This window comes from Halichoerus grypus, chromosome 5 (assembly GCF_964656455.1).
Source record: "Halichoerus grypus chromosome 5, mHalGry1.hap1.1, whole genome shotgun sequence".
Classification (NCBI taxonomy): Eukaryota; Metazoa; Chordata; class Mammalia; order Carnivora; family Phocidae; genus Halichoerus; species Halichoerus grypus.
Window position 1 is genome coordinate 77,537,054 of NC_135716.1, and position 18,971 is coordinate 77,556,024.

At 35.2% G+C, this 18,971-nt stretch overlaps 1 protein-coding gene across 1 annotated transcript in view; it reads left to right on the forward strand.

The window, feature by feature from the left end:
- Positions 1-18,971, forward strand: part of PXDNL (peroxidasin like) — a 489,791-nt gene that overhangs the window by 462,008 nt on the left and 8,812 nt on the right. Inside the window, exon 21 of the mRNA XM_078072396.1 lies at positions 3,573-3,702. Coding sequence (XP_077928522.1) covers positions 3,573-3,702 — 130 coding nt within the window. The remainder of the gene's footprint in view (positions 1-3,572; positions 3,703-18,971) is intronic.

An 18,971-nucleotide genomic window follows, 5' to 3' on the forward strand; every position in this document is an offset into this window, starting at 1 on the left:
TGGAGTTCCTGCCGTCAGTCACAAGTAGGAATTTGTGACGTATGTAGAAATGAACAAGACATGGTGTCTGTCTCGTAAGATTTATAGTCTAGGAGAGAAGGTGGGTCATCTGATAAGGGAGATGGGTGAAGGCTTCAGATTCTGGCAGAGGTGCACACCCTGTTTCCACTGCTTCATAACCACAAGTTATGTAAAATTTCAGAGTCTCAGTTTCTTCAGCTGTAAAATGGGCATAATAATACCTACTTTATGGGATTATTATGTTGAGAATACATATATATGTAAAGTGCCTAATGGGGATGTGAGATGCAGCATTATAGACATTTCACAAAAGACAGGATAGCAAATGCTGTTATAGTTAGTGCTCACTATATGCCAAACATTCTTTTAAATGCTACGCAAATATTAACTCTTTGAACAGAAGTGCTCATATAATACTGAAATAAAATCCAATTAGGATGCTGTGTAGTTCAGAACAAGGTGTGGTTAATTTTGGACTTTTAGCCTACGCAGAGGTGAGATCTTGAGAAAGAGACTAAGATTTTGATGAAGGTTTAGGGCTTCCCAGGCTGAAAGAACAATGAGCAAAGTCATGGGGACAAAGAAGTTTAGGTGTGTTTGCAGAGTGGTAAGGCTTGGCGTGTTACTAAATGACCTGGTGTTTTCAATACGTAGGGATGAAGAGCATTCTGGAAGAATGTTCTATAAAAGGAGATTGAGGCAGAGAGAGAAAGGTCTTAAATTCTAGGCTAAGGAAACTAAATCTGTCCCTTGTGTTCCTGGAGCTCCTTCCTGCAAGGTAGGCTGTTGACCAGGAGCAATAACCTCAGTCAGAACCATCTTTAAATAATTCAAGTGGCAGAAAGCAGTCACATGGCCCTTATTTAATTTAGCATTTCATTTGGTTTGTAATCCACTCTACTACATGAAATGTTTCACCAGAGAAAAATTGGAAGTAGATGTTGGGTGACACATTTGCAGGCAATTTTTCTTTTTCTTATAAGATGTTAATGGAGATCTGGCTCTCCAGTCACATCCACAAGTATGTGGCATGGACAAAACACCCACTACCTGACTTCTGCCCTGCCCTACAGCCACATCCCAGTCCTTCCAGAAACATTCATTTCACTTGTTTTGAGGTAATAATTAATGTATAAATTATCTGAACTCTTTAAGATTATGGTGACCTCATGGACGTTCTGCTTACCTGTAGCCTTAGTCACTCAGCTACAGATTGGTTAATTTCAATTTTAGTCTCCTGCCATTCTTATCAAATTTGACTCAAACATGAGCCTTGCAATTGGGAGTTCTGTTTATTGTTGATGTGATAATAAAAAGATAATACCAGTTTTGTTTTGTCTTCTAACTATACACACTGCAGTAATCCTTTGTAGATAGTTTTGTTGTGCTGAAGACTTGTTTAGACCAAAGAGGGCCAAGTCCCGTCACTCAGTGTGCACAGATCACTCAGGCTATGATATCACTTTTACTTTTCTCTGCACATTCATCTTTCTTGCATTTACTCTCTCTCAGTCACAAATTGAGCCATTTTTCAATACATTATTCATGAATTAACATCAGTTTAACTTGATAAATATTATTTTTTTCTTACAAGCTCTATGCTGAGTTTCATGTTTTTAATAATATATAGCAACATCCATACTATCCATCTTTTCCTTCCATCCTCTCCCCACCTTCCCCACAATCCCCCAGTAATCTCCCTAGCTGGTATCCTTGTCTCTCTTCTCTCTTTCCACACTGTCTAAAACACAAATATGATCAGGCCTAAAATGTCTGTGTAGTGGTTAAAAAAGGACTTCTAAATTTTGTTTTTAAAAATCTTGATTTGCATCCAGCTGCACAATTTAATAGCTGCATCATATGGACATATTAACTTTCTGTTACAGTATTCTCATCTGAAAGACAGGGCTGCTTCAAGTGTCTCTTGGCACTGCTGGGTGCATTGAGTGAATCGATGTGGCATCTAGGTCAGAACAATCAGAGCTGCATGGTCCCTGAAATGGATGAAGAATTATGGTCTGCTTTATTTAGCTTCCCTGACTCATGCCACCTCCTACCCCTACCCCAGGCAGAAGTCATTACCTTCTTATTTGTCTTCCTCATACAAATGTTGTATTTCCTGCTTGTTCATCAGTCAGCCTTTTCTGAGAGAGTGTTAGCAGCCTACTTACTGGAAAGCACCCTCACATGTATCTTAGCGTAATGCTTATTACATAACCCACACCCAACACATACTTGTTCCATTGTGAACACCATCTGACTGTATAATCTGGTTTTGCCAATATCAGCTACTCCCTGTGTTCCTACATTCAGTACTTTAAATCTTGGTTATACCTTTATACAATCATCCAGACTTCCTTGTGGCTAAATCCCCTTTGATTCAACACTGATGATCTACAGGAGAGAGCACCATGAAAACAGAAGTGTCAAATAATCTTAATTAAAATTATCCATTGTTACTAATATCATCCATGTCAACATTGGTACACTTGAATCAATTTGAACATAGCACCATAGTAAAAGCTGGTGTGAGGCCACTAGTGATTCATGGTGCCTCTAATTCATAGTGTTTTATGGGACATAAGGTTGATCTAGTGACTGAGTAACTGGCATTGGTAACTCCTGTTCTTTTTCAATGCTATCTTTTCCTAAATTCCCTCTCTGATATAAGCTCTGTAACATGTCCTTGGCTTAGGAATTGTTTTACAAGCTCATGGGATGTACTGTATCTGGCAAGCTATTTTCTTACTGAACAATAGAAGACATATATCAAGCAGAACAAAGCAGAACAGTTTTGAAAGTTACAATGGCTTCTTCACAAAGAAGAACTTTTAACAAAATTTGGGGAAAAAAAAAGAAAACTTGAGACATTAATAGCACATCAACTAAATCAAATCTATATAAAAATATTTTTGACAATATATTGTAATCATAGGTGGATGGAACTTTCATTTCAATTTTCCAAACTCATTATTTACCTCTGTCTTTTGAGAACTTCAGTTAAGCTCTAGGAATCATATTTTAAATTCAGCCCAAGACTTTTTATTTCCTTTTATTATCGATAATACTGAGCTATTTTGCATCGGGTTTAAGATTAGATTTTTGTCAGACTAGTATTCTTAATTTAGTTCTTGCCATGAATTTATAATAGAGCAAGGAAATTTCCCACCTGGGTGCTATATAATATATAATATTTAATTTGTCACTGCTCTTTCACTGTGAAGTAGAATGAACAATTTTTAGCAAAAGACATAATTTGAGATCTAAATAATATGTCAAATAGATATGTAATACTACGTGGCATTCCCTTTATTTCCTAAGAAATACTTCCTTATCATTTTGAGTAAACTATGTGGAACAGATGTGACATTCTGGATTATCTTCTTATATGTCATTTAATTTATTTTCTAATTCCAGTCACATCTTTTTATGTCCACACAGCATAGCAGTCACAATGTCCTGCACATTCCAATGCCTGAGGAATATTTGTTAATTTTTTTTACTATGCAACTTCTATTTTTCAGCATTTTATTTGCTTCTTGTATAAACAGGCAACAAGATCACTTGTATATTGATGAAGATGGTAGAAACGTGACACTTCTGGCAAAAGCAAAGTTTGCCCAAGATTTCAGCAATTTTGCAGTGGAAATTCAAAAAACCATCAAAGCTCTCAGAGAACAGGTTTGTTTTTTTCCCCTAAGTAACATGTCCTTGTTGTAGAGATTGGAATAACTAGATTAAAAAAAAAAAAATCTGTCCAATGACTTTGTGAATATATAGCACAATACCAGAATAATAATGAGGAGTTATTATATTTATGTGGACAGTTTCCTTATAATAGTTGAATTCAGGGAAGGAGCACTTGGGTAAAATCCATTTCCTTTCTACCAAATACCAATATCTTCAATACACAGGGTCCCAGTGATGGAGCTCTCTGCTCAGTGAGTTTCTGAGTTCCTGCTCAGTGCCTTTCTGAAAGTTGTGTTTGGGTGCTCTCTTTATCTCTGTGGATATAGATAATTTGTAACAGGCCAACACATACTTTTCTTATAATTTTTTTGTTTTTGAAATGGAGTCCAAACAAGCCTTTTAGGGATTACTGGTTTGTCTGGCTTTCCTTTTCTGAAAAAGCTATTGTTAAAAATGAAATTTCCACACTCCTCTGCACTTTTGCTTATTTTGCCAGTTGTTCTGGCTCATGGTTTATTTCATTTTTTCTAAAATTTGGGAATGAGTCAATGAGAGATTTGGCTTGTATTAGAAATGGCAATTAGATGGTTTTATTCAGAAATGGAAGTCTGATCTCTTTCAAGGCACGGTGCCGTGCTGGCTCCTTCTTCGACTTTAATGTCACTATGAAGCATGTTCTTTCCTTCCTACCATCAGTGGTCTTGAGACAGAAAGCACTGTAGGGGTGTGAGAAGAACCCAGGGTCTGCAGACAGGAAGTTCTACCTTTATAAGTTGTCTGAACTGGACAATTTATTTGACCATTCAGAATAAGTGCTGTCCTCTGGACTTTCAGGAATGTTATGAGGATCAAACAAGATTATATGGCAGAGGCACTTTGTGTACAGTAACCTCCTTAACATATTACTGTTGCGTTTGAACGTAAAAATATTATCTTGTATAGAAATGTGAGATTACCGGCTCGATGTGATGTGTGTGCCACCCTTAGGAGCTGGCTGCAGCCATGGTTTGCATCAGTGTGCTACCCATCAGCACCGTTCCTTGTGATCAGAACACCTGTTTGTCCAATCAGTTGTCCAATCTGAGTCTGAACATGAATCTCAAAGATGTGAAGCATTGTTTCTTGAAGGTTATTCTTGAAGGATAAGGTTATTCCATCTTGGAACGGTTGGGGTGACCTAGGACTCTGGGACCCCACTGAGTCTAGGGACCTTTATTTTATTTTCAGTGAGCTTATGTGTCATAGTTATACTGGTAAGAGAAAGTCCTCAGCACTGGGCTGCAGAAGGTGGGCCCTGTTAATTTAAACATTCATCCATTTATCTATATAGCAAATTATTTTTTCATAAACTTATTTTATGGATTTTCAGACACCGGTAGAATCCATAAGCAACATTTTAGTCCAATTTTATCTACATGTTAGTGGTGATATTTCATCTTTGACATGTGCTGTAGTGATTAGAAGCATTCCATATACCCCAAGACTGCAGTAGCTGGCCCTCCTAGTTGTCCAATAACAATTTGAAGTAACACATATCTCTAAATGTATCAAGGAAAAGTGTTTTTTCTTGTTAACTTGCTCTATCTCTTCCATTATATTGTAAATTTCTTAATAGCTGGTGCCATTTCACTGCTGGATCCTCAGTGACTGACACATAGTACTTGTTTAAAAACAACCAATGTTGGGGCGCCTGGGTGGCTCAGTCTTTAAGCGATGGCCTTCGGCTCAGGTCATGATCCCAGGGTCCTGGGATCGAGCCTCACATCCAGCTCCCTGCTCAACGGGAAGCCTGCTTCTCCCTCTCCCACTCCCCCTTCTTGTGTTCCCTCTCTCGCTGTGTCTCTCTCTGTCAAATAAATAAAATCTTAAAAAAAAAAAAATAAAATAAATAAAAACAACAGATGTTTCTTTTTGTTTTGTTTTTTAATATTTTATTTTATCTATTTGTCAGAGAGAGAGAGAGAGAGTGAGCACACAGCAGCGGCAGAGGGAGAGGGAGCAGCAGGCTCCCCACTGAGCAGGGAGCCCAACGCAGGGCTCGATCCCAGAACCCTGGGATCATGACCTTAGCCGAAGGCAACCGCTTAACCGACTGAGCCACTCAGGCAACCCTGTTTTCTTTTTGAACTCAAAAAGTTCTGGATCTATGAGGAATATAAAGGGTTTGTAAGGATTGGACAAAGATGGAAGAGGCAGTTTATAAGGTCCTGAGAGCTCTTACAGGAGTCAGGTTTCCCTGAGCTGTGACGGGACACACTGATGGGAAGAGGGGGCAGTAGGGCACAGAACTGTGGGCACACTGAATGAAACCCAACAAAATCTTGACAGATAAAAATTGAATGAATAAATAAATATGACATAATACCAGCATTGGGAAATATTGGTTCAAGTCAGAAATCAACCCAGATCATGTAAAGTAGATTGAAAAAAGAAAATAAAAGTTTTAGAATGGAACACAGAGATAAATTGACCATATTTCCTGGGTGGCTTTCAAGAGCATCTACAACTACGTCTATGACCAGAGCAAGAAGCACTCAGAGGTGGACAGGATGATGAAGACAGAAGTTTTGAGGACAAAGCATATTTTCAGATATAACAAGCCCTTAGGATTTGTGAAATTAATATTTGTTGTTAATCTGTCATTTACTGTATAAAGACCTGCGTTTTAATGGTCCGTGTTAATGTGAAATGCATCCTCTTAGCTAAAGAAGGACATTTCTAAATGTGCAGTGTGTGCAGCTTTGTAGCTTTTCTGTTGCTTATCAACATGAATGCAATACATTCTGTAAATAAATAAAAAACAGAAATTAAACCCTTTATTTTATGAAAAATGAGCATCCAGATAAAGCCATGTGTATTTCTCATGGTAAAATTAAAGACAATGAAGAAGTAGATTAAACAGAATATAGAAACTGTAGTCCATAGTGGTACTCATCATGTAGGAGATTATTGTTATTCTTGAGACCATTCCTTGTCTAAGACACAAGATTCCAACCTTCAGTTACTAGCCATGGGTTTCTACCTTTACTTTCTGACCCTAGGTGCATTTTGTCTACAGGGCTGTGAGATAGTGCCAGTCTTGACATTTTCCATTGTTGATGGTTTACATTTATTAGACGACTTTGGAATGTCTAGAAAAGATATTCATTAATGGTGGTCCTTTAACCATGATAGAATCAAAGTAATGAAGGTGGTCTGCAAATTCCATGGTGTTACAGGTGTTTTGTAATCAGTGGATTATAGTAAATTATATTTGCCTTTAAATATGATTCTGATCATTGTAGAGATAACTAGAGCCATAACTACATTCAGAACATTTAATTATTTCAATCTGTGATAGTGCCTAATTTACATGGCTGTAAAGAGTGTTTGTGTGTGTTGCAGGGGGGAGGTGGTATATAATGAACAATGAGATGATATATAGGAACTTAGACCTTTAATTAAAATTAAATTCTTAAAATGAGGTTTTCAAACTGTTTGATGTCACAGTAAGTGCTTTATAAAGAATAGTTGAAACTTTGGGACAAGTTCTCAGATCTCTAGTATCCTTTTGTATGAATATAGAGTAAAATAAGACATACATTCGGACTCAAACCATCAGATTTTTTAAGAGAAATCTAGGCCATTCAAATAAGCTCTTAAGCCATTTATTTCAAGTTCTATTCAAGCTAAATAAGACACACAAGTTTGCATTTAATATTTAAAATTAATTAAAATAAGCATATACTATATTTTTGTATAAATTTCAATATCATAATAAAACTGAATTGTATCTTCATATGGTATATGCTTTTTCCACAGCCCTTTGGTATAACGGATATGTTTTCTCTTTCTCTAGGAGCCTCTCATACAGATATTTATTATTTTATGGTTGAGGTTCATGGTGTTTACACCTTTGTCATTATATTATTTTCCAGAGCTAGAATTTACTTAAATTGTTATAGGCTTGGAATTTATCTTGCAAGTATATCATTTGTTTATAGAAAACAAAATGTTCTGTACATTTTGATGCAATTTCTAGAGTCTCAATGTAGTAAAAAATGGAGTCTACCTGTTTTATTACATGGGCCTAAATATCATTTTTCAGATATTGTGTCATACATGATCAGATCTCAGACCTTATGGCACAACTCAAAAACAGTGCCTAATTTTGAGTATCAATGAATAGTACAATGGAGATACACAGATATCACTAAATAATTTGCATGTACTTAAGATCATTTGGAACACCACATCAATATTATGACATTTTAGAGTGAATTTTCATTTTTAATATTTTATTATTTCTTAATATGAAATAATTTGCAAGTGATTTAAAAATTTTTCAATAGAAAGAAGAAACACTAAAATTAAATTTAAAATGTAATCTCATTTTATTTCCCAAGGAGATGTATAAGTCAGTTTTCAGTGAAAATAACAGAAACCCTCTAGTAATTCCAAGTAAGATGGGTTTAAATACAAGAAGTCATAGGTTTTCACAACCTTTGGAAGGGTGAGAGGAATAGAGGTCATAGAAACAGGTGCTGGAAGCTATTTGGTTCACAGGAGCTCATTCGGAAGCCACAGTGAAGTCTCAGCAATTTCGCAGGAGCCTGAAGCTCAGCCTATGTACCTGTTAACAGTTGTGCTTGAGAATAATACTGCTTTCCTTTCCAATCTTACATGAGTGCCTCTCATTGGTAGACTAACCCAGAACCATAATGGGAAGGAAGTTAGGGTGTAGTTGTCTAGATTTCTCCTCTGAGATCTATGTAAAAGGGTGCAGTTGATGATAATTTAATGATAGATAACCCATTGCCCATATTTAGGCAAGATCATGTATTTCACTGTAACTTGGTAATTGGTTGGGTGGTTGGAAAGATGGAATGTGAAGCTAGAAAGATACCTAGTGGTCACAAAGACAAAATTCTTGTTCTGAATTCAGATTAGTTAGAACAAACAGATAAGAAGGGAGATAAAGAGAGGAATAGATTGTCCACTATAACTTATTTATCCAAAGTGGGTTCTTTCATGAGTTCAAAGGGGACAACAGTAGTAATAATTAAGCCTGAGGGGGGAGGGAAGCATAAATTAGAACTGTTCCAGAAAATCCAGCTCCATCACTTCACTGAACAAGTATATGAGGATGAGTGAAAGAAAGGAATCAAAGATACTTCAGAGGCTTCCTTTTAATTAAGGGACAGGTAATGTTATTACTAATATAACAACCACAGAAAGTGAAACAATTAAAGCTAAAGGCAGTTTTGACATATGTAAGGAACAGAAGGATGTCAAGTATGTCTGGAGAATAGGTAATCAAGAATAAGAAAAATCACATGATATGAGTCTGAGAGGCAGAAACTGTCTAAAGAAGAAGGCCTATAAAGTGTTCTCCTGAATTCCAACTCTCTGAGGAATAAGAAAGATGTTTTGCATTTGAATTTAGATAATTTGATCTGGTTTCTGTGGGAGAACTGATAAAGGAATACAAAAGTGACTGCAGTGATCTGTCGTGTTCCAGAAGTGAGCAGATGCTGTCTTAGGCTATGCTGATGATCTTAGACAGGAAGAAAAAGGACAAGCTTTGGAGATATAATTGTGAAGCAGAATGGTCAGGACTTGGTGACTGAATGTGTTACAGCAACTCCATTTTGATGTGGAGAAGCTCCTGCCCAAAGTGAGGTTCTTATGTCAAAACCCATGGGAGTAATTGTTTGGTATGGACAAAGGAAGATTTATTACTCACACAGCTGGGGAGATGCCAGGGATGTTCATGCACAGAAGACCATGTGAGGACACAGTGAGAAGTTGGCCATCTACAAGCCAAGGGGAAAGTCCTCAGAAGAATCCAACCCTGGCAGCACCTTAATCTTGATCTTCAGCTTCTACAACTATAAGAAAATAAATTTTTGTTGTTAAGCCACCTGATCTGTAGTACTTTATTATTGTAGCCCTAGAAAACCAGTACAGATTTTGGTACCAAGAAGTGGGATGTTGCTGTAACAAATACCTAAAAGTGTGAAAAAGGTTTCAGAACTGGGTAATGAATAGAGGCTGTTTAGAGTTTTGAGGTGCCCATTAGAGAAAGCCTAGATTGTGTTGGAGAGATTTTTGGCAGGAATATGATGTTAAAAGTACTTCTGATGAGATCTCAGATGGAAATAAGGAACATGTTATTAAACATTGAAGGAAAGATGATCCTTGTTATAAGTGGCAAAGAACTTGGGTGAATTATGTCTAATGTTTTGTAGAACACAGAAACTGTGAGTGATGACCTTAGATATTTAGCTGAGGAGATTTCTAAGCAAAGTGTTGAAAGTATGTTTTGATTTAACCTTGCTGCTTATGATAAAATGTAAGAGGAGAAAGAGAAATTGCAAAAAGAAATATTAAGCAAAAATCAACCAGAACTTGAGGATTTTAGAAAATTCTCAGACTGTCCTAGGTATATGTCTATGAGAAATGAAAACATAGATCCACATGTGAGTTTATATATTAGTATTCATAGTAGTGTTATTCAAAATAGCCCAAAAGTGGTGACAACCCAAATAGTTATCAATCGATAAAACAGAATGTGTTGTAATGAAATAAAATATTATTTGGCTGTAGAAAGGAATCAGGTATTGATACATGCTACAACATGGGGGAGACTTAAAAACATTATGCTAAGTGAAACAGACCTGTCAGAAATACAGCATACCATAGGATACAGCCAAAGTAAACAAATCTATAGAAATAGAAAGTAGACTAGTTGTCTAAGCCTGGGGGAGTGGAAAAGGAAATGGAGGTTGACTGCTAATGTATACAGGGTTTATTTTGGGGTGATGCAATGTTCCAAAATTTGATTGTGATGATGATTGTACAACTTTGTGAATATACTGAAACATTTAAATGACAGTTTTATAGATTCTTTGGGGTTTTCAACATAGACAATTTTATCATCTGTGAATAAAGGCAATTTTGTATCTTACTGTCCATCTATGTACCATTTATTTATTTTTTATTGTCTTATAGCATTAGCTAGGACTAAAAGTTTGAATGAGACTGTTTGAGAAAGGAAAGTTCCCAATCTTATAGGGAAAGCACCCTGCCTGTCATCATTAAATATATTAGCTATAGATGATTTTTGTAGATTTTTTTATCAACTTGTGGAAATTCTCTATTACTAGTTACTGAGAATTGTTGTCATGGGTGAGCGTTGGATTTTGTCAGATCTTTTTTTTAATTGATATCATGAACATATGATTTGTTTTTTAGCCTGTTGATATCATAGATTCCACTAACTGATTTTGACTGTTAAACAAGCCTTGTATACCAGGAATAAATCACACTGGGTTATGGTATGTAATTGTTGTTATACATTGTTAGATTAAATCTGCTACTATCTACATCTACATGTATAAGAGGTATTGTTCAGTAGTATTATTCATAATTTCTTTTTTTTCCTCATAATTTCTTAACCTGGCTTTGGCTTTAAATGTTTTATTTGCTTCTATTTTCTGGAAGAGGTTGTGGAGTCTTGCTTTTACTTTTTCTCTAAGTGTAAAGCACCAGTGAATCCATCTGTGCCTTGTGCTTTTTTTTTTGGAAGGTTTTTAAATTACTGATTTAATTTTTTAATAGATATAGGCTGTTCAGGATATCTGTTTCTTATGTGAGTTTTGATAACTTGTGTCTTTAAAGGAATTGATTCATTCCATCTAAATCATGAAATCTCTGGGCCTAGAGTTGTTTATAGTATTACTTTTTTGTCCTTCTAATGTTCATAGGATTAGTAGTGCTGATTTTATTTATGATGTTGGCAATTTGTGTGTTTTCTATGTTTTCTTGGTTAGTTTCACTAGAGATTTATGAATATTATTGATATTTATAAATAATTAGCTTTTGTTTGTTTTCATTTTCTATTGTTTCCCAGCATTCAGTTTTATAGTTTTCTGTTATAAATTTCATGTCCTTTTTTCCCCATGTTTTGGGCTTAATTTTCTCTTATTTCTCTAGAAATTAGAGTTTTTCTAGAAACTAGAATTAGTTCATTTGAAACTAGAAAAATAAGAAACTAGGACAATTATAGCAACAAAATTAAACCTAGAATATGACAAAGAAAGGACATCATACGTTTAGAACAGAAATCAATAAAATTGAATATAGAAAAGCAAAAAGAAACCTCAATGAAAACAAAAGCTGATTTTTAAAAAAATCAGTAAGTTTCATAAATCCCTAGTGACACTAACCAGGATATAAAAGAGAGAAACACACAAATTTCCAATACTGATTTCATATCTTTCTTCATTTACAATATATGAATTTAATTCCATGAATTTTTCTTTAAGCATTCTTCTATTGCACTAGCCAAATTTTGATGTTATATCTTCATTTTCATTTATTTAAAATAATGCATTTCTTTTCTATTTCTCTTTCTTTGATCCATGGATCATTTGAATTGTGTTTCCTAATTCCCAGATGTTTCTGTTATTGACTTTTAGTTTAATTCCACAGTAATCTAAAAGTGCACTTTGTATGATATCTATTCTTTTCTATTTGTTTAAGGTTGCATTATGGTCCAGGATGTCATAGATCTTGATGAATGTTTCCTGCTCTTTGGGACTCAGCTATGTCTCTGCTTCATAGATTTTAAATTTCCAGACCCAAACTAAAGACAATGACAATATTGTCTAATGACAATATTGTTATCAATATCCAGCACCCCTGTCTGGAAAATACTTTTCTTGTGGTAGAAGAAAAAACCCAATGTTGGGACTGGTGTTTAAAACTTTTCTTTAATATGACTCACATTAGTTCTGCTCATGTGTCATTGGCCAGGGTGAGTTATAGAATCAAACTTGATGTCACTGGGAGAGAGCTATACTACTCCCAGAGAGAGTGACCACAGAGGGGTCCATGGAGAAAGGCCCACTATACAGGACCATTGACTTTTGTGAACAGAACAAAGCAATCTATCACAGGCCACTTCCAGAGTGGGAAACTTTGGACACAAAATTGAGTGGGCTTTAGGAATAATTGCTACTTAATAGACCTGGTCTAAATTCAGTCAAATATTCCAGTAAATACTTGAGAATTTCAATACATTGTAATTAGTAAATTTTAGACTCAAAATAACTTTTAGTATATTTCTATAAAATGGAGTACTACTTTTTAAGGGACATACTTTCTCTCTGGATGAATTTTGCAAAAATTTTAAGTTCTTAGGTCATTTACTTTTATGATTGGATCTCTAAGTTTACTTTAGGTGTTAGATATTCTTAAGTGAGAAAAGATTTATAAATTCAAATCTCCAGAATACTTCTTTTACTTAAAAGGAAAAAAAAAAAACCTGTAAAAGAATGTATCTGGAAAGTCTCTAATGAGAACTGCATTAGTCTGCTAAGGCTGCTATAACAAAAAACACAACTGGACAGCTTAAACAACAGAAATGTATTGACATAATTCTGGAGGCCAGAAGTCCATGATAAGGGTGTTATCAGGGTTGATTCCTTCTGAAGGTGATAAGGGAGAATCTGTTCTATGTGTTTCTCCTAACTTCTGGTGGTTTGCTGGCAACCTTTGGTATTCCTTGTCTAATAAATATCTGCCTTCATGTTCACATGGTATTTTCCCTGTGTGCATGTCTGTGTCTAAATTTCACCCTTTTTATGAGGCTACCATTCATACAGGAATAGGAGCCCAGCCTACTCTGGCATAACTTCATCTTAACTAATTACATCTGCGATGCCCCTATTTCCAAATAAGATCACATTGTGAGGTACTGGGGATTAAGGCATTGAGTTACAAAATTTTGGGGGTCACCACTCAACACATGAAAGGAAATATGAAAGTACGGATCCTACTAGTAGGCATCTCAACAATGACAATATTGTTATCAATATTGTCTGCTATGATTAAACAGCTACTTTGGGGAGAATGCAGTGATATGGGGTGGCTAAGCTTTTGACTAAGTTATTAACTTTGCAGAGCAAGTTAATAAATTATATAGAACAATAATTTTGGAGTCATTTAAGTCAAAATTTTACATAACTGTATATGATAAAAGTTTTACTTCTGGGAAAATAGAGTAGATGTGCTTTTGCCTATTCCTTGCAATGTACAACTAAAAACCTTAAACATCGTATATAAACAAACATAAGAAGACTCAGAATGGTGAAGAGAAGAAAGAAGTGACCTTGGGGCCCAAGGAACAACATGTTTTTGTTTTGTGGTTTTAGGTATTTTTGTTTTTTCCTCATGCAACCCAGTTTCGAGCTGAGTAGCTAGCTTGGCAACTCTGAAATGACATCAGGTAGAGAGGGAAAAAAGGCTGAATGAAACCTTACTCTCTCTAGGCAAAAGACTAAGAAACAGGCAGCCTAGTGACAGAGAAAACTTTTAGACAATAACCATCCTTCCCCAGCCAAACAACATAGACAAAACTTTGGCCCCACTGCCACCAATGCTAGCAAGCTCTGAATGAGGAGCCCAGACTTCCACCCACTCCAGCCTTTAATTAGGCATCATAACTCCCCCCATGAGGCTATTGTCATAAAAGGCCAAACAGGAAACCAGGATTTTCTTCTTTTTTAAGTGATCACAGTCAAAAGCAGTAAGAGACCCTGTGGGGAGTTTTGACTTTCACTCTGACCTAACAATAATGAAGCACCACTCTCCTTCCCTACTGGGGTGGTGTCAGAAGAGGCCCAATGGAGAGTTAGGACTTCCACTACTTCCCACTGGTAATGAAATCACCCTTTCCCCTCCATCCCCCCATGGTCAGTGGAGGCCATGTGCAGAGCAGTAAAGAATGTACCTACCTCTCCCAGCTAAGGAAATATAAGTGGAGGCCCAACAGGGAGCCAGGACTTTCAACTCCATATAGGATTAATGAAGAGAACTTCCTTGGGCATTGACAGAGGCCAAGTGGGGGACACAGACTCCTACTTCCACATGGCAGCAACAGTGTGGTGCCCTTCTTCTGCTAGAGCAGTTTCAGAGGAAAACACCTACAACAGAAGGTTTAATAACATCCAAATTCTCATACCATAACACTCAACATGTCCTTATTTAAATAGAAAATTATTCATTATGCCAAGAGCCAGGAAAATCTGAAATGGAGTAAAAAAAAAAAAAAAAAAGACAGTGGATTCCAACACTAAAGTGATAGAGATATTACAATTATGTGACAAGGATTTTAAAGCAGCCATCAGGAAATCAAGAAATAGAACACAGAAAAGTGAAAAACAGAAAGAACAAATGGTAAACAAAGAATAAATTGTATATTTAAGCTCTAACATATCTAATCATATTAAATGTAAATGTTCTAAATATACCAATTAAAAGACAGATATTAACAAACTGTTTAAAAAAGCATAACCTATATTTTATGCTGTCTATAAGAAACTGACTTCAAATATAACAATATAGGAAGGTTGAAATTGAAATGGTGGAAAAATATATATTATGCAAAAATTAATTAAAATAAAGCAGGAGTGGCTAAGTTAATTTCGGATACAATAGATTTCAGAGGAAGGATTACCAAGACAATTATACAATGATAAAAGAACCAACCACAAAGAAGACAAATCTTATATATACATGCACTAACCAAGAGAACTGCAAAATATTTGAAATATATGAAGCAAAAACTAATAAAACTGAAAAGAGAAATAGTCAAAACTATTTAGTCAAAACTTCAACATCCCTATCTCAACAGTACAGAAAATATCTAAAAGGAAAAGTCAGCAAGATTTAGAAGAATGCAAAAATGACTACAAACAATAGGATCTAACTGACGTATTTATACAGCACACTCAATCTAACAATAACAGAACACTCCCTTGATTCAAGTGCCTACTTCTAGTACCAAGATAGACTTTATTCTGGGTCATAACAGAAACCTTAATAAATTTAAAAGAATTCAAGTTATGCAGAGCATGCTTTCTGAACCCAACACAACAAAACTAGAAATAAGAGAAAGACAGCATGACAATGACCAAATATTTGGAAAGGAAGCAACGTACTTTTGAAGAGTTGATGAGTCAAAGAGGAAGTCTCAAGGGGAATAAAAAAATACATTGAACTGAATGAAAATGAAGCATAAATTAGCATAAAGCAGCACAGAGAGGGAGATTTATAGCCCCTAATACAATAGAAAAGAGGGAATGTCTTTCAAATCAATACTCAAAGTTTCTACCTCAAGAACATGGAAAAGTAACACCTAAATAAACTCATGGCAAAAAGAAAGAAGGAAAAATCGTCACATCTAAATTTGACAACTTAGATCAACTCCTTGAAAAACACAAACTACCATGATTCACCCAATATAAAAATAGATAACTTGAATAGCTTTAAAGCTGTCAAGGGAATTGAATTATTAATTAAAAAAAATCTCCTCCCCAAATCCCCATATGCAGATGGCTTCAAATGTGCAGAAGTCTACCAAATATTTAAAGAAAAATTCACAGAAATTTTCCCATAATAGCAGAGGAGAGAATACTTTCAATTCATTTTTTTTTCTTTCATTTTATTAACAGGAGTAGGGAAATCACTTGCACAGTGTCACATAGATAATGCATAGTAAAGACTGCTCTCAAGAGTAGATTTTCTGAAAATCTTTTCACTAGAGAGAGAATTTACTGTTTCCATGGGAGGTAGAGGGGCTGGAATATAAGCGCTGACAGTTGTTTGTTTTCTGTGTTTTGTTTGTTTGTTGTAATGCAAGTGCCTGACTTAAACTTTGTTGAGGCATCAGTTTCAAAGAGGCATAGGCTACCTTGAATAAATACATTGCCAACTACACCACCAGATAAACAGCTAAGCCACCTCTCCCCACAGAGGTTTCTTTGATTTCATGTTTGTTTTGTTTTGTTTTGAAGGGCATGAATGAGAGAAATAGGAAAAAAATAGCATACAGAGATATGTCTTCAGTTATGTAAGGAATATGGCTATTCAGTACATATATTTTTGGAAAAAGAAAGACCATAAATTCTCTGATTAAAAAAAATAAATAAACATCTTGGTTGATTTCTGTAATAGACCACGTGGGCAACTTGTCTTTTCTTTGTATTTTAAATTTCTGCTCTTATGTTTTAAATTCACCAATAAGAAGCAGGCCCTCAAAACTCTAGACCCCCACTCTTTTTTTTTATTATGTTATGCTAATCACCATACATTACATCATTAGTTTTTTTTATTATTATGTTCATCACCATACATTACATCATTAGTTTTTTTTTTTTATTATTGTGTTATGTTCATCACCATACATTACATCATTAGTTTTTGATGTAGTGTTTCATGATTCATTGTTTGCGTATAACACCCAGTGCTCCATGCAGTACGTGCCCTCTTTAATACACATCACCAGGCTAACCCATCCCCCACCGCCCTCCCCTCTAGAACCCGCAGTTTGTTTCTCAGAGTCCATAGTCTCTCAATTCATTTTTGAAGATAGTATTAATATAATATGGAAACTAGACAAAAACAGTGCAAAAGAAGAAAACCACATACCAATATCCCTCATGAATATGGATGCAACAACTTTTAACAAAATATTAGCAAAGAGAATATAGCAATACATAAAAAGAATTATACAACATAATTAAGTGGGGTTTACTTGAGGAATTCAAGGCTGGTTTAATGCTCCAAAATCAATTAATTAATGTAACCTGCTGTATTAATAGGCTAAATGGTGAATGGTTGATTGCTTTCCTCCTACTATTGCCAATAAAGTAAGGATGTCCATTCTTACCATTCTTATTAAACAGAGTGCTGAAAGTCCTTCCTGATGCAATAGGGCAAGAAAAGGAAAATGTCTTCAGATTGGAAAGGAAAAAAGAAAACTGTTTTCAGATGATATAGTTATCTCTTAGAAAATTGCAAGGACTCTACTAAACAACTCTTAGAATTAATAAGCAAGTTCATCAACATCACAGGATAGAAGATACACAAGATAAACATACAAAAATAAATTGTACTTCTGTATACTAGCAATAAGTACATGGGAAAACAGGGAAAGGAAAGTTATCGTCCAGCATGTTCTCTGACTCCCCACCAAAGTGCCTCTTATTCTCAAGACTTTGTGATTAACTCCATAACAAAATTTCATCATGCATTTTATCTCTTACATTTATGGTACATAGACAGTTCTCAGACTATTTCCCTTAAAAAGTTTCTTTGTCGTTTGAAAATATATTATTGCTCTAAGTGCCTGAAGTTTACAATAGATGTGTTGCTGTCATTTGTCTAGTTTGCTTTTCTATACTTTTCTCCTTGAGGACAGAAGTTACCACCTAAATATCTTTTCTATATCTTAGAATTGCCTCTACTCTTTTTTATTTTTGGAACTTATTCAACTTCACTAATGTTTTACATGTTCTCAGTATTTTTAGAAATAAAAGTGTTTTTGTTTTTTTTGTTTGTTTGTTTGTTTTACTCTTCTAGGCCATAATCACTAATATCTCTACAGAATTTTATGATTTTCATCTTTCACACCCATGACCCTGCTCAGGCAATGACTAACTCAGTTCACATCTAGTCATTGTAAAACCCTATCATTCCTGCCTCCACCATAATTTTTAATTTATCTTACCATCATCTCCATTATCACTACTTAGAAAAAGCCAGAGATTTAGTCTTTTAGTTCATCAGTGTTTACCTGGCATATATTGGATATTTAAGAATCCTATTGGGTAATGAATAAATTAAGGAACAATGGATGTCACATCCCAAGTGTAGGCATTGTAATACTAAATTACCCCAAAGGCCCATCCTATTGTCCTACTTCAACACAAATGTAGTAAAACATTATACACAGATTTATTTATTTATTTATTTATTTATTTATTTATTTATTTATTTTTACACCAAGACTTTGTATCCTCAATGAATTCCAAGTTCATGGGTATTCTTGGCTCTGGAACATGTAGTCCTAACCCATCTTTTTTTTTTTTTTAAGGCTTTAATTTAATTTATTTTATTTTTTAAAATTTTTTATTAACATAAATGTATCATTTGTTTCAGGGGTACAGTCTGTGATTCATCAGTCTTACAGAATTCACAGCACTCACCATAGTACATACCTTCCCCAGTGTCCATCCCCCAGACACCCCATCCCTCCCACCCCCTCCCTCCAGCAACCCTCACTTTGTTTCCTGAGATTAAGAGTCTCTTATGGTTGTCTCCCTTTCTGGTTTCATCTTGTTTCATTTTTCCTTCCTTTCCCTTATGATCCTCTGTCTTGTTTCTCAAATTCCTCATATCAGTGAGATCATATGATACTTGTCTTTCTCTGA